Genomic DNA, 13,722 nt, shown 5'->3' with positions numbered 1-13,722 from the left:
GAGAGGTTCCTTGTTAACAACCAAAACCTAACACTATAAAGAATTCAGGGCTGGAGAGATGGCTCAGCGGTTAAGAGCATTGCCTGCTCTTCCAAAGGTCCTGAGTTCAATTCCCAGTACCCACATGGTGGCTCACAACCATCTGATATGGGGTCTGGTGCTGAAGGCATATATTTAGACAGAATATTGTATTCATAATAAATAAATAAATAAATATTTTTTTAAAGATTTTATTTATTACATATACAATATAGTGTTCTGCCTCCATGTATGCCTGCATGCCAGAAGAGGGCACCAGATCTCATTTTAGATGGTTGTGAGCCACCATGTGGTTGCTGGGAATTGAACTCAGGACCTCTGGAAGAACAGTCAGTGTCCTTAACCTCTGAGCCATCTCTCCAGCCCTAAATAAATATGTTTTTAAAAAAAAGAATTTCAAGCCAGGCGGCGGTGGCGCACGCCTTTAATCCCAGCACTTGGGAGGCAGAGGCAGGTGGATCTCTGTGAGTTCAAGACCAGCCTGGTCTACAATAGGTAGTTTCAGGACAGGCTCCAAAGCTACAGAGAAACCCTGCCTTGAAAAACCAAAAAAAAGGAAACAATTTTAACTTTGTAGTGGGGGAGATCAAATGGACACAGGCCTGTGGGGGGCTGCATAGGTCACACCCAGAGGGTCCTGAGTTCTGGAGCCAAGAGCTGAATTCCGGGTTCCTCAGTTGTCCAAAGAGGGGAGGAGGCAGATGTAGTGAGTTCTCAGGCCCGAGGGTAGCCCAGCTCAGCCACCTCACCAAAGGTAGCCTGGGCTTATCTGTGATAAGTAGCTGCTCCCTCCTCAGGGTCACGTCATCACGAACAGCAGGATGGTGACGTTCAGAGAAAGGGCTGCCCCCAGACCCCTTCCTTCTACACAGCACCACTTTGAGCTGCATTCTGCCTTTCTTGTAAAAGGACCAAGTCCCAGAGTTAATAGGCAGCTTGACCAGCAAAGTTTTTGGGCTCTGATTCATGGGACAGAAAAGTGACATTGGGTGGAGTTTCTGTCTTACCCTGAGTCCTCACAGGCCCTGCTCTGTGCCTGTTGAGGGTAGAGTTAGTTTCCTGGGCCAGTATAGTCTTGTGGTCAGACATGGCCTGGGGATGCGGGGGGGGGGGGGGGGGGGGGCCGTGGCACTGCAGGAGGCCACTGTGCTGCAGGAGGCCCCAGCGCTGCAGGAGGCTGAGGCGCTGCAGGAGGCCCCAGCGCTGCAGGAGGCTGAGGCGCTGCAGGACTGCAGGAGGCCGCTGTGCTGCAGGAGGCCACGGCGCTGATGCCCAGACACAATGCTGGAGTTGCAGACAGCTGTGGGTCTAGAGAAGGGCTGCAGGGCTGTCTGCCCTCCAGTGAACAGGCTACAGGTCTGTGTCCTAACTCCATCCCACATCTGTTACCACACAAGACACAGTGTCCAGAAAATATGCATTTACTGACACACGTTTGAGACAGTCCTGGGAGGCTGATCCTCAAATTCAAAGGCCCTTGTACCCATCAAGTTCCAGGTCCCAGGCTGCAGCAGCCTGAGAACATGGCACCGTGTGGCTAGGAAAAGGTAGAGAAAAGACCAGACTGGCTCAGAGCCGTGATGCTGGTGAAGGGGCATCGGGCATGGTGCTGGTGATCGGCCCCAGGCAAAGGCCACTTGGACGACCCGGAAGTACGACGAACCCCAAGATGAAGACGTGGATCTGCCAGGGAGCAGGGCTGGTATAAACGGCACCCTCTTGACTCCCCTTCAAGTCACAAGGCCCAAGATTTCTCCAAGTGTACGCAGTGTGGGGGTAACAGAGAACCCAGGTTCCACCTGGCATCAGGCAGAAGGCCAGAGTCATAAAAAAAAATGTTCATAATGGAGTGTGGAGGCCTGGAAAGGCTTGCAGGCCCAGCGGAGGCCTGGTGGCCACTGGCAACAGGAACTACTCGGCCCTCCAGGACGGGTGGGCGAACACTATGGGTCTCTTCTTGGCCCAGCGGGAGAACACAGCCTTCTCGGTAATGAAGCGATGGGCACTCCGTGGCGCCTGCTCATGCAAAAGGTACATCTGACACTCGTCCAGCCGGCCCTTTTCAAAGTAGTGGTAAGGCACCGAGGGGCCGCTCTTCTCACTGTCGGGAGGGAACAGGGTGAAGTGGGACATCACGGGACCTCAGAGCTGCCTGCCTCAGGATTACGCTTCAGCTACTACAGGTCCAGGGACACCCACATCTGGACAGATGTCAGGAGGCCAGTAGCTGTGGGACCCAACAGTCACAACTCAGAAACTGCTTCTTGGGTAACTCTGGGTCAGAGAAGCTCCCTGAGCCAAACAGCCCGTCTGGAAATCAGAGTGAGCGGCACACTCTGATCAAGGGCGAGCAAGTCACTCAAACGGTGCTCTGAAGACTGGTGCCTAACCGCCATGCCCAGAGCTGCGGGCTCTGCACACGTCTTTTGTGGGCCACCCATGGCAGGGACCATGCTCTTACCATCTCATGTGCCCGAGACACAGGGTCTGAAGGGAAGAGAGTGAAAACCTGTGACTTTCTACAAACCCCTTACTTATGATAATATTGAAATATAATAAAGTAACATGGCTAAAACACAATTCCACTTCCACATCTGAACTCACAGTATTTAAGTAATACCGCAACTTAATCTATCTGTGGTGTTCTAGTAAAATAGATATAGGTAGGACTGGAGAGATGCCTGCTCTTCCAGAGGTCCTGAGTTCAATTCCCAGCAACCACATGGTGGTTCACAACCATTTACAGTGGAATCTGAGATCCTCTTCTGGCATAAAGTCAAGCAAGTACTCATATACATAAAATATATAAATCTTTTTTAAAAAATAGATACAGGCTCTAAAGGCTTTAAAAATCATTCCATCAGGTGGGTCCAACCCAAGGCCCATCTTGCCATGTATATTTTTGGCAACTTAAAAAATTATTTTTGCATTTACTTACTTGTGTGTGTGGGTGGGTGGGCAAGATCCTGCCACAGTGTACAGTACACGTGGAGATCAAAAGACACATTGAAGTCAGTTCTCTCTTTCCAGCATGTGGGTCCTGGGGATGCTTAGCAGCAGGTGCCTTTACCCACTGTCCACTGAGCTATCTCACCAACCCCTTTTTTAGTAACTTGAAGCATGGTTCTTGTTTGTTTGTTTTTCGAGGCAGGGTTTCTCTGTGTAGCCCTGGCTGTTGTAGAACTTGCTCTGAAGACCAGGCTAGTCACCTGCCACTGCTTCCTGAGTGCAGGGATTAAAGGTGTGTGCCACCATGCAGCAATGGCATGGCTCTTAAGTGTGAACTTTGTAGATGATGATATCTTATCACAATATCACCTGCTCTTATGGCTTAACGACCTTCTGAGAAAAGTACAGGTGCCTTTGTTCTCGTCAAAGGCCTGCACTTAGGAGGTCTGTGCCTGGGTCAGCCATCACAAAGCCCTCACACCTTCCCCCACCCCCAGCCTGGGATCCAGTCTGACCTGCAGTAGCTCTCACTGACCATCCCGTAGACCACGATCTCCTCACACAGCTCCAGGGCCAGGATCATAGTGAACCAACCAGTGCTGAGGAAGGAGCCTGACTGCCTCCTGGGGAGGATGGGACATGTCAGTGGTCTCCCTGACATCCCTGCCCCCCACCTCACAGCTAGGAAGGGGTCCTGAGGAGGATGGGACATGTCAGTGGTCCCCCTGACATCCCTGCCCCCCCACCTCACAGCTAAGAAGGGGTCCTGAGGAGAATGGGACATGTCGGTGGTCCCCCTGACATCCCTGCCCCACCTGATAGTTAGGAAAAAGTCCTGGGGAGGATGGGGAAGAGGCAGCAAACCAGCCTGAGGTCAGCAATGGGTCAAGGGCAGAGCTGTACACAAACCCAAGTCTGATCAGTATTGCTACCCAAGCTGCTGATGCGGCTGGGGCCCGGGGAGACCCCAGTATATGAGAGCACAGTGGTAAAAGGGACGGAGTCTGTGGGAGAACCCCATTCTGCCAGGGTCAAGGTGCTGTGGCAGCCCCAGGTCTCAGCTCTCTGGGTACTCTCCAAGCAGAGGGTCACCCCCTCTGAGGCTGCAGCTGGCTCCCCCATTCATGCTGAGCACAGCCGGCACCTGCCCCACCTGGAGCTAACACACACACAAAGTGATGTCAGAGGGTGACAGGTGCTAAAAAGACTAGGAAAGAGGAGTGAGATGCAGAAAACGGGGTGGGGGGAAGGCCGCTGCTTCAGAGGGAGTGGTCTGGGAGGGCTTTCCTAAGGAAGTGACAGTTCATCCAGACCAGACAGAGACAATCATGGGAAATTTTAGAATATTCTAGGCAGAAGGAACAGAGAGCATGCGCAAGGAACTGCAGCTGGGGACAAGTGTGAGCATCTGAGGATGGGGGTTGGGGCACAGGCATGCAGGTGAGGTATGTGGGGAATTCTGAGGGCCCTTGAACAAGGTATTAAAGAGGCATCTGATGCACGGTGCTTAGCTCAGGGCCTGAGACCTGAAAACAGCTGGGTTTTTTGTTTGCTCATTTTTGAGATAGCGTCTCATGTAGACCAGGCTTACCTCAACCAAACTCCCTATGTAACTGAAGATGCCCTTGGACTCCTGACCATCCCGCCTCTACCTCATGAGTACTGGGATTACAAAGGCATGCAAGGTCAGTTTATTCTATGCGGGGGTTGGAACCCAGAGCCCCATGCATGCTAGGCCAACACTCTGCCAACGGATGCACACCCCCAGCCTGCAGGCAGCTGTTCTGATTGCAACCCTTACTTCAGTTATCTGGGACAAACCTCAGAGGGCACCTCCAATCTTAAAGCATTTCCCGGCACAAAGAGGCTCTTGGAGAAGGCAAGCCCCAGGTGCCGGGGTTCCCAGCTCACCGGTTCTTGCCCGTCTCCTCTTGGAAGATCTGGTCACAGTAGGCCATCATGCGTTCAGTGAAGGTGTACACCTGCAGGCCCGGGTACATTCTGGTGAGCTGCAGCAATGTGCGGTAGGTGCGGCCACCCAGCATCCGGTCCATGTGCCTGCCCTGGCCCCACACCACATAGAGTGTGTCTTGGGCCTGCTGGAAATAGTGCGAGTAGTTGCGCATAAGCAGCGGCACGCTCGTGTGCGAGATCACGCGCAAGGTGCTGCGCTGGCCCACGTCCTCCTCAAAGCCCACGGTGGGCGCCTGGTTCATGCGTAGCACACACTCAGCACCATCGATCTGGGCACCCAGGCCTGAACCCAGCATCTGGCCAGAGCTGGAAACCACGGCACAGCTGTGGCAAAGCTCTCGGATAAGGGGCTGCAGGGGAAGGTAAAGAAAGAAGAAAACCTCAACACTAGCCGCCATCCACCTGCCTCATTTGCCCCCACCATACCTGCCCACCTTTTCCACCTGCCCCCATCATAACCACTCACCCATCCCTCCTGCCCCCACCATACCCACCCACCCGTATCACCTGCCCCATCATACCCACCCACCCTTCCCACCTGCCCCCACCATACCCACCCACCTGTATCACCTGCCCCCATCATACCCTCCCACCTGTATCACCTGCCCCCACTATACCCTCCCACCTGTATCACCTGCCCCCACTATACCCATCCACCTGTACCACCTGTCCCCACCATACCCACCCACTATAGGCCTATAGTTGGATCAGTTCCAAGGACTAATATTTACTGGGTTTTGTTTTCATTTTTAAAATTTGTCTACGTACATTTGTGCGAACACAGGGGTGGGTGTGCTGCACACATCTGTGTGCACAGGGGCAGATCAGAGGTTGACAGTGGGTATCTTCCTCAAGCACTCTTTAGTTTTTTGAGGCAGAGTCTCTCACAGAACCAGGATCTTGCCAATTTGCTAAACTGGCTGGCTAGGCACCCCAGGGACTATCTGCCTCCCAGTACGGGATGTTAGGTACATGGTAGGCACCCTAGGGACTGCCTGCCTCCCAGTACGGGATGGAAGGTACATGCTAGGCACCTGGCTTTTACATGGATGCTCAGGACTAATCTCTGGTCCTCATGCTTGCCCACTGGTCACCTTTACCAAATGAACCATCTCCCCTGGCGCTAGGGACTTTGGGGGGGGGCGGAGCCCATGCCACAGTGCACATGAGAAGATCCGGGGCCAGCTTGAGTGGTCAGTCTCTCCTTCCACATTTGAGTTCCGGGGCAGAACTAACTCATCAGGTTTTTAAGAAGCGCCTTCATCCATTAGGTCACCTGGCTGGTCCCAGTCTTCATTTGTGACATAAAGTCTCACTTTGTTGTCTTGAACTTGTGGCATCTCTCCTGTTTCAACTTCACAAATGCTGGAATTACAGGTGGCAACCAGTTTGCCCCCAAAGAACAAAGTTTGCCCACCTGGCAAGCTAGGCTTGTGAAAATGACTTCCCCAAGCTATAGCACTGTGGCTGTCCCCAAGACCTTAAGAAGTCCCTACTGGGACCTTGTTATGGCTATAGGAGCAAATATTTGTAAGGCTCTTAGAATGGCCCCTGGCACCGGCTGGATGTCATGCAAGTGTTTGGTAAGTAAACATGACAAGCCTCAGCACTTCAGAACTACCTACAATCCCCCCCCCCCCAACACACACGCACACACCCTGTCCTAGTTCAACACATACTGCACCAAATAACAGGTGGGTTTTCAGTAAGGGGGTCTTCCACGGCCAACCCACGACAGCTTGGGCAGTCTGGTTCCCAGCCTAAATCCTGGCTCCAACCCTTCCTAGCTCTACTGCCTGGGGAAGGGCATGCTACCTCCCACCTGTGAAGCAGGTGTGAATACCTCTGCTGGTTCTCTTGAGAATGCAAATAGAAAAAGCACGAGGAAACAAGGAGCTGGGGGATACAGGGCGGGTCTTGCAGACCCGCTGCCAAAGTCAGCAGGCTAGAACACAGCAGGGTGGGAAAGGGCCTTTCCAAGGTCTAGGCCTGCCCTAGCACTTCTCAAGGCCAGAGAAGGCTGCAAAATGGCACGAGAGAACTGGGAGTGAGTGACAGAAAAGTTCTGTGTCACCATGGTGAGGGATAGCCATGCTCTCCAACTTCTGTCAAAACTGACTGTGGGGGGGGGGTGATGGCGCAAGCCGTTAGCTCCAGCACCGGGGAGGCAGAGGCAGGCAGACCTCTGTGAATTCAAGGTGTCAGCCTGGTCTACACAATGAGTTCCAGGCCAGCCAGGGACACACAGTGAGACCCTGTCTATAAGAAAAAAAAAAAAACTCCATTGATCTGTATATTTATAATTGGTAAATTATTTTACAAATCATACAGTTCAATAAAGCCGATTTAATGTTTATTTTTTATTTGTTTGTTTTTGTTTTTCAAGACAGGGTTTCTCTGTGTAGTTTTGGAGCCTATCCTGGCACTCGCTCTGTAGACCAGGCTGAACTCAAACTTACAGAGATTGCCTGCCTCTGCCTCCCCAGAGTGCTGGGATTAAAGGTGTGCGCCACCACCACCACCACCACCGCCCGGCTGTTTGTTTACTTTATGTGTGTTTGCATGTGTGGACACTCATCCACGTGGAGGCCCAAGGTTGACATATAGTGTCTTCTTTGTTCTCCACTTCATATACTGAGACAGGTCTCAATGGTGACACACTGAGAACCCTGTTTTGGCTAGTCTGGTTAACTGTCTTTCCTTGGGGGTCCCACCTCTGCCTCTCCAAAGAACGGATTACAGCAAGCTAGCATACCAACCTAGCTTTCTGTGGGTTCTGGGGGTCCACACTTCAGCCTTACCCTTGCGGGAAGGCACACACTTCAGGACTGAGCCATTTCCCTGGTCCTGCCCCACCTCTTTTGTTACATAGAGACTGACATGGGATGACAGATGAAGCCACCACACAGACCTCAGGCCCTGGAAAGGCCACTGTCTCCAATCTGTTAGACACAAACAGTGTCGGGGCTCCCAGGGAAAGGTTGGGCCCTCACCTGGAGGAAACCAAGTTTATAGAGGCATGCGAAAGATACAGGGACATTAATTCTACTCAGTAAAGGACGTTGGGAAATCCCACTCAGGTACGTTACTTTTTTATTGGACAAAATGTTGATTTAAGAACTCATATTTTCTGTACCACAGTGTTAAAAAAAAAAAAAGGCGACCGACCCAGGCGGGGTGGGGCAAAGCTATAAACTCAGCACTCAGACACGGAGCAGGAGGACCAGACTGGACAGTGTCCCCCCACCTGGCCGTTCTGGGGGATTGGGGAGTTCGCACCCCGGGAGTTTTTTGCTTTGGTTTGGTTTGGTTTCATTTCTGGTCCTAGGGGTTGAACCTAGCACCCATTCTTGCTCACGAGGAACACTAGACTTAGCTCCAGCCCTGGCCCCAGGTATTCTCATCTCTTCATCATAGAGCCACGCGGCAGGGCAGGTGCTGTGCCCTGTCTGCTGTCTGTCGCCCTCTGAGTCTCGAAGCAGACCAACAGAGGCAAGTATGGCTCGGACGGCCCTTTATAGATGAGGAGGTGCCTGGGACTCCAAGGGACTAGGACCCACATGTCTCTGGCAAGCCAGAGCTTCTAAGCATGCCCCTAGGACCAACTAAGAGCCAGCAAACTAAGAACCAGAACATTAGTGCCAAGAACGAGCCAGGATGGCATCAGGGGGCTGTTAAAGGCGGAATGTTGACAGGTAGGGCCATTGCTCTCAGGGTCAAGGATGGAACGTCCCTTTGCCACACCAGGTACAGCAACTATGGGGACAGGAGTCATGGCCATCTCGTCACACTTGGACTCCAGCTTCCCTGTCTCGTGAGTCCTGGGACCACACATAACCTTGACCTTTGTCCTCAGCGGCCACACAATGCCGGACACACGGCAGGAGCCAAAGCCACGAGCCAAAGCCACGGTTGCCGAGCATCCGGTGTGGAGACCCAGAACTCTAAAGATACACAGGTGCACACAGACACTAAAGGGCAGTCCCAGGTGGGCAGCCACCCTTTTTCCCCAGAATGTAGCTGGGCGGAGCCAGGCAGTGCTTGCGTAGTGCAAACCCTATTTCCTCCTACACCTTGCGAGCTCAGAGAGGTGAAGTGACTGGCTGGAGTCACACAGCAGAGAAGCCAAGCTCAGCGTCTAGGCTGGCTTGCCACCAGCCCGGTTCTCCCTGCTCCCTAGAGCTGGGGCCCCTCCCGAGCATTTCCTGGCCGACTCACCTTCCCATCTGGCACGCTGCTGTAGCCACTGAAGTGCAGGGGCCCTGGCACAGTGGGTCTGGGTGCCACAGGGAGGGGGCGGTCCTGGCAGGCTGCCAGGCAGAGGGGCAGGCAGGCCCAGCAGCACAGGAGGATGTAGTCAGCGGAGAACGTCAAGGTACACAGTACGAGGAGCAGAAGGCGGCCCTGGAAGAGACAGTGGTTGTGGGCCTGGGGGTACCGCCTTCAGTAGAATCCAAGCTTCTTCAGGGATGCCTAAGTCTCGGCCCTTGAAACTAGAAATACCTCCCCCAAATCCCCTCTTCCAGGTCAGGACACTCATTTGGGATAAAGCCTACATACTGCTGGAGGCCACAGAGCAGTGGTGCAGGGTGCAGGGTACAGGCTGGGGTCTTAAATCCAAACTGCAGAACCCAAATTCTCAGCTAGAACCCAGATACACTCTGCAGTCTGGGGTCTCGATGGTCCTCAGCCCTGGCCAGTGCTGCCCCCATGGCCCCACCTCCATCACCCCGCCCCCACAGCTGGCCCAGGGCTGCCCCCATGGTCCCACCTCCATCACCCCCCCCCCAGCTGGCCCAGGGCTGCCCCCATGGTCCCACCTCCATCACCCCACCCCCAGCTGGCCCAGGGCTGCCCGCATGGTCCCACCTCCATCACCCTGCCCCCAGCTGGCCTAGGGCTGCCCCCATGGCCCCGCCTCCATCATCCCACCCCCAGTTGGCCTAGTGTGTCCCCTTGGCTAGGAGCTGGGTGGGCAATATAGGAGGTGGATGGAGACCCATCATTTCAGAAATGCCTTCAAGGGCTGGAAAGAAGGCTCAGAGGTGACAAGAGCTGTCTGCACTTGCACCAGGTCCCAAGAAGCCCCGATGCCTCACAACCACCCATTCCCTAGACATAAGAAAGGTTAGATACATGTCTCCATGAATGACAGCTCATCCCTTGCCTAGGCTAGGATTGTTACAGGTTTGAGGCCAACCTGGGCTACACAGCGAGTTCCAGGCTAGCCTGGGCTACAGACTGAGCCCCTGTTTCAAAAACCAAAAACAAACAATAGAAGCCACTTTCAATAGTTGGAAAGCTTCTGCTCAGTCATCCCCACTTCTAGAGATGATATGCCAAAGGCCACTGGAGGCCACCCTCTGCCCCTCTCACCTTGGGGCCGCTACCCGTATACTCAAAGTGCCTGGCCAGGCCCCTGTCTGCTGGGCCATGCATCTCAGTACCTGTGACTCTTCAGACTGCCACTCCAGAGGAAACACTAGGAGCTGCCCAGTGTGCCCAGAAAACCAGAGGTGCAGAACAGCCCCTGGCACATCCTGCCAGGGGCCCACCCTTCCTTGTCTGTCCATAAGCCACATCAGCTTCTAAAAATAAGTCTTCTCTGTGTGGCCAACTGTCCAGGAGGCAGGGTTCACAGCCCCTGAGGCCTCCGGCTCTGCATAGCAACTGGCCCCCTGCCCACAAGGGACTTAGAGACCTTGGCTCAGGCAGTGGTGATTAATCTTGCTACCCTAACATTCAAGGGGCTCACCAGTAAAGGCAAGAGTCGCTGATCTTAACCTTCACACTTCTCACCCCCTGGACCTAGTGACACCATATGGTGACACCGTATCATTACCTCCATTTCAAGATGAGAAGAGCAAAGTGAAACCAAAAGGGGAACCAAGTCATTCACGGGGGTCACAGAGCCTCAGGAGCAGGGGGTGGCACAGGGGCTACCAAAGGGGCTACCACAGGGGCTGTGGGCGGGACTTTGTGTTAGGGCATGTGCTTAGCATCTCCATGGCTCTGAGTTCCTCCCAACACCAAAAGGGGTGGGGGTTCCCTATAATTCCTGGCATAAGGTGACTGTAAAGCTCTGCCCAGGTTGTCCCCAATTCCTCAGTGCGCTTTCATCCTTCCATGTCACTTACCCGGGCCTTCATGCTGTCTGTGCCCTCTGCTGTCTCCAGAGCTTGGGATGGGAAAGGCTGGAAGCTGGTCCTAGGATATGAGGGAAACTGAGGCAAGGGAAAAAAGTACAGATCCAGGTCAAGGCAAATGGCCCAGGAACCAATAGCCTTAAAGTCTCCAAGCTTGCGACAACGTGCCCTGTCCTAAAGGATGTGGGTTCAGAGACCCTGCCAAACCAATCCCCATTGTGCAGATGGGGAAGGACAGGCAGGGAGGAGAGACACTCTCGGCTCAAGGTTACCAATTGGTCAAAGCCAGGCAAAGAAAGCCAGGAGCAGCGATTTCTTTCCTGCCCATCCCATCTCTCGACCGCAGGGCGATGGAGAGGCCTGGGGCGGGCGGGATGAGGAGTTTTCTTTCACCCTGCTAAATTCCATCGTCCCCTCCCCACATTGGGCGCTAACCAGACGGGAAGGCTGAGGCGCGCCGGGAGCTCACGATGCGCTGCTCGGAGCTCCATGTCCAGTGGGCCCGGCCAGAGGGCCTGGAACCGGCCCCGGGTAGGAGGCGGTGCAGCAGCCGCTGCTTCTGCTGGGTGGAAGATCGAGCAGCGCAGCCCGGGGGCATGGGCGGCGCCTGGCGGAGGGGCGGAGGTTTTGCGCGCAGGGGGCGGGGCCTACGCCGGGTGGGGGGCGTGCGTGGCGGCCTCGGCGACTTCGGTACTCGGGGGCCGAGGTCTCGACGTCGGGGGCGAGGCCTGTCTACTTTAGCATCCCACCCTACTTGGTGTGTGCCAAGGGCATGGAAGAAAGAGGGAAAAAAAACCTCAAGGTCTGAGCCACCATGCAAAGACTTGAGGTTCTCCATTTCTGAAATGGTCCGGGAAGTGACAGGCGACAGGAAATGAAGCAAGAGTTTCGAATCAAGCAGCCCTGGGTTTCAGGCTCGTAGGGCTGTCTGCTCAAATGAAGTACAAGATGTGAACTTGAAATTCAGATCGACAGTAATGAAGCATGATTTTGTTTTTGAGACAGTTTCATGTGCTTCAGACAGACCTCGGACTTAACCAGGATCCTGCTACCTCTGCTAGCCGAGCTCGAGAGCTGGGATTAATGGCTTAGGTTGTTTTCCATATACCCGTTTTGTATTGATTATGTCAATGCAGCCTTTACCCGAGTCGTTGTCGACGTCCTCGTCCCCCTGCCCTACCCCCCCACCTCCGTAAGGTGGGAAAAATCACTCACTCTCAGTAAAAAAGGGCAGAGGTGGCTCAGGACACCACCAGAAAATCCTGTATCCCAGAGATGCGCTTTGGCTTGGTTTGTGTGGCATTCCCACTACGCTCTCACCGTCCTCAGAGCCCCTGGGGATGAGAATGGCACCCCTCCATTGTGGCCAACTTCTGAGCTCATAGCCAGCTCTTTCCTATCTTAGGGCCCTGCACTTGTGGCAGAACTCTCTCTGGACATGCTAGTGGGGGCTCCTTGTCACTCAGCTCATTCCTCAGCTCCTCCGGAGCACCGTGGCCAACCACCCTTTCCAATGCGACACCCCAAATTTATTTTATTATTTCAGGCAGGATCTTTCTGTGTAGCTGTCCCAGCTTGCTCTCTGTTGCTGTGACAAACACCACGACCAAAAGCAGCTTGGGAAGGAGAGGGTTTATTTCAACTTAAACATCCCCATCAGAGCCCACCATAAAGGGAAGTCAGGGCAGGAACATGGAGGCAGGAGCTGGAGAGGGGCCTTGGAGGGGTGCTGCTTACTGGCTTCTTCCTTAGGCTCACATTCAACCACCTTTCCTAAGCCACCCAGGACCACCTGCCCAGGGAAGGCACTGCCCACAGCAGTCAAAAACAGAAAGGAAGGAAGAAATGCCCCTGAACACCTGCCTGTAAGCCGATGATGGAGGTGTTTCCTCAAGTGAGGTTCCCTTTTCCCAGATGACCCTACTTTGTGTCAAGTTGATGAAAACTCACAGAGCAGGCAGGTCTGGGACCTGCTCAGCCCCACAAGTGCTGGGATCACAGGTATTAACCCCTGCCCAGCTGTGCACCGTGAAGTCGCTCTGGGAGTCAGTTCCCTCGTTCTCATGCCCGTCTGCCCATTAGACCCATCTCTGTCTGTGATGGCCTCAGTCAGTACCAACACATACAAAACAAGACAGGAGAGCGAACAGTCAGTCCTGGGTCACTGTGGTCTTAGGCCACTTCTCTCACAGCCTCAGGCCCTCTCAAGGTTCCCAGGCAGAAGTAGAGTTGTCACCTTTGTGTGTGGCACAGGGCTCTGAGTTCAAGGTCAGTCTCTTGGGAGCCAGGCCCAGAAGATGCGGCGGCGGATCCCAGTTCCTATTCTGGCAACTGCTACCTTCCTACATCTCTGGTTGGACACCTCTGGGTAGCATCGGAAGCTGAACACTATTTCTCAACTTCCTGCCAACCATGAAGAAATCCCCGCAGCTGTGGCAGCACCAAGTGACCATCCAGGAACACCCAGAACGCGCCCAAGTGTGTATGTTTGGAAAATGACAGCTCTGGAACGTTACACTGAGGCCAGCCTTGTCCATTCTCCCCTCCCCATCCTGTCCAACTAGCCACTTTGTGTGTGTGTGTGTGTGTGTGTGTGTGTGTGTGTGTGTGTGTG

General features: G+C 53.9%; 1 protein-coding gene across 3 annotated transcripts; it reads right to left on the bottom strand.

Annotated features, from left to right (window-relative positions):
• Nucleotides 1-1,444: 1,444 nt before the first annotated feature.
• Nucleotides 1,445-11,688, bottom strand: St6galnac4 (ST6 N-acetylgalactosaminide alpha-2,6-sialyltransferase 4). Of its 3 annotated transcripts, XM_050155286.1 has the most exons (6): nt 11,544-11,688; nt 11,100-11,186; nt 9,181-9,366; nt 4,900-5,312; nt 3,504-3,611; nt 1,445-2,140 (listed from the first exon to the last, which is right to left on the bottom strand). In XM_050155286.1, the coding sequence occupies exons 2-6, from the start codon at nt 11,109-11,111 to the stop codon at nt 1,951-1,953; spliced, it is 909 nt and encodes a 302-aa protein (XP_050011243.1). In that variant the 5' UTR covers nt 11,112-11,186; nt 11,544-11,688; the 3' UTR covers nt 1,445-1,950. The 3 variants fall into 3 exon arrangements, with proteins under 3 accessions (XP_050011243.1, XP_050011244.1, XP_050011245.1); XM_050155287.1 differs by lacking the exon at nt 3,504-3,611; XM_050155288.1 differs by lacking the exons at nt 11,100-11,186; nt 11,544-11,688 and adding an exon at nt 6,239-6,327 and having other exon boundaries at nt 9,181-9,328.
• Nucleotides 11,689-13,722: the final 2,034 nt, after the last annotated feature.

The sequence above is a fragment of the Alexandromys fortis genome, unplaced genomic scaffold, assembly GCF_014885135.2.
Source record: "Alexandromys fortis isolate MF-2015 unplaced genomic scaffold, M_Fortis_MF-2015_v1.1 scaffold_72, whole genome shotgun sequence".
In the NCBI taxonomy this organism is placed as follows: domain Eukaryota; kingdom Metazoa; phylum Chordata; class Mammalia; order Rodentia; family Cricetidae; genus Alexandromys; species Alexandromys fortis.
This window is presented reverse-complemented; position numbering and strand designations above follow the sequence as displayed.

Coding starts and splice junctions, on each gene's coding strand:
- St6galnac4 (XM_050155286.1), bottom strand. Junction 5,313..9,180: donor GCAGCGTGCCAGATGGGAAG/GTGAGTCGGCCA, acceptor CTTCCCCTGCAG/CCCCTTATCCGAGAGCTTTG. Junction 3,612..4,899: donor GAGGAGACGGGCAAGAACCG/GTGAGCTGGGAA, acceptor CATCCTCCCCAG/GAGGCAGTCAGGCTCCTTCC.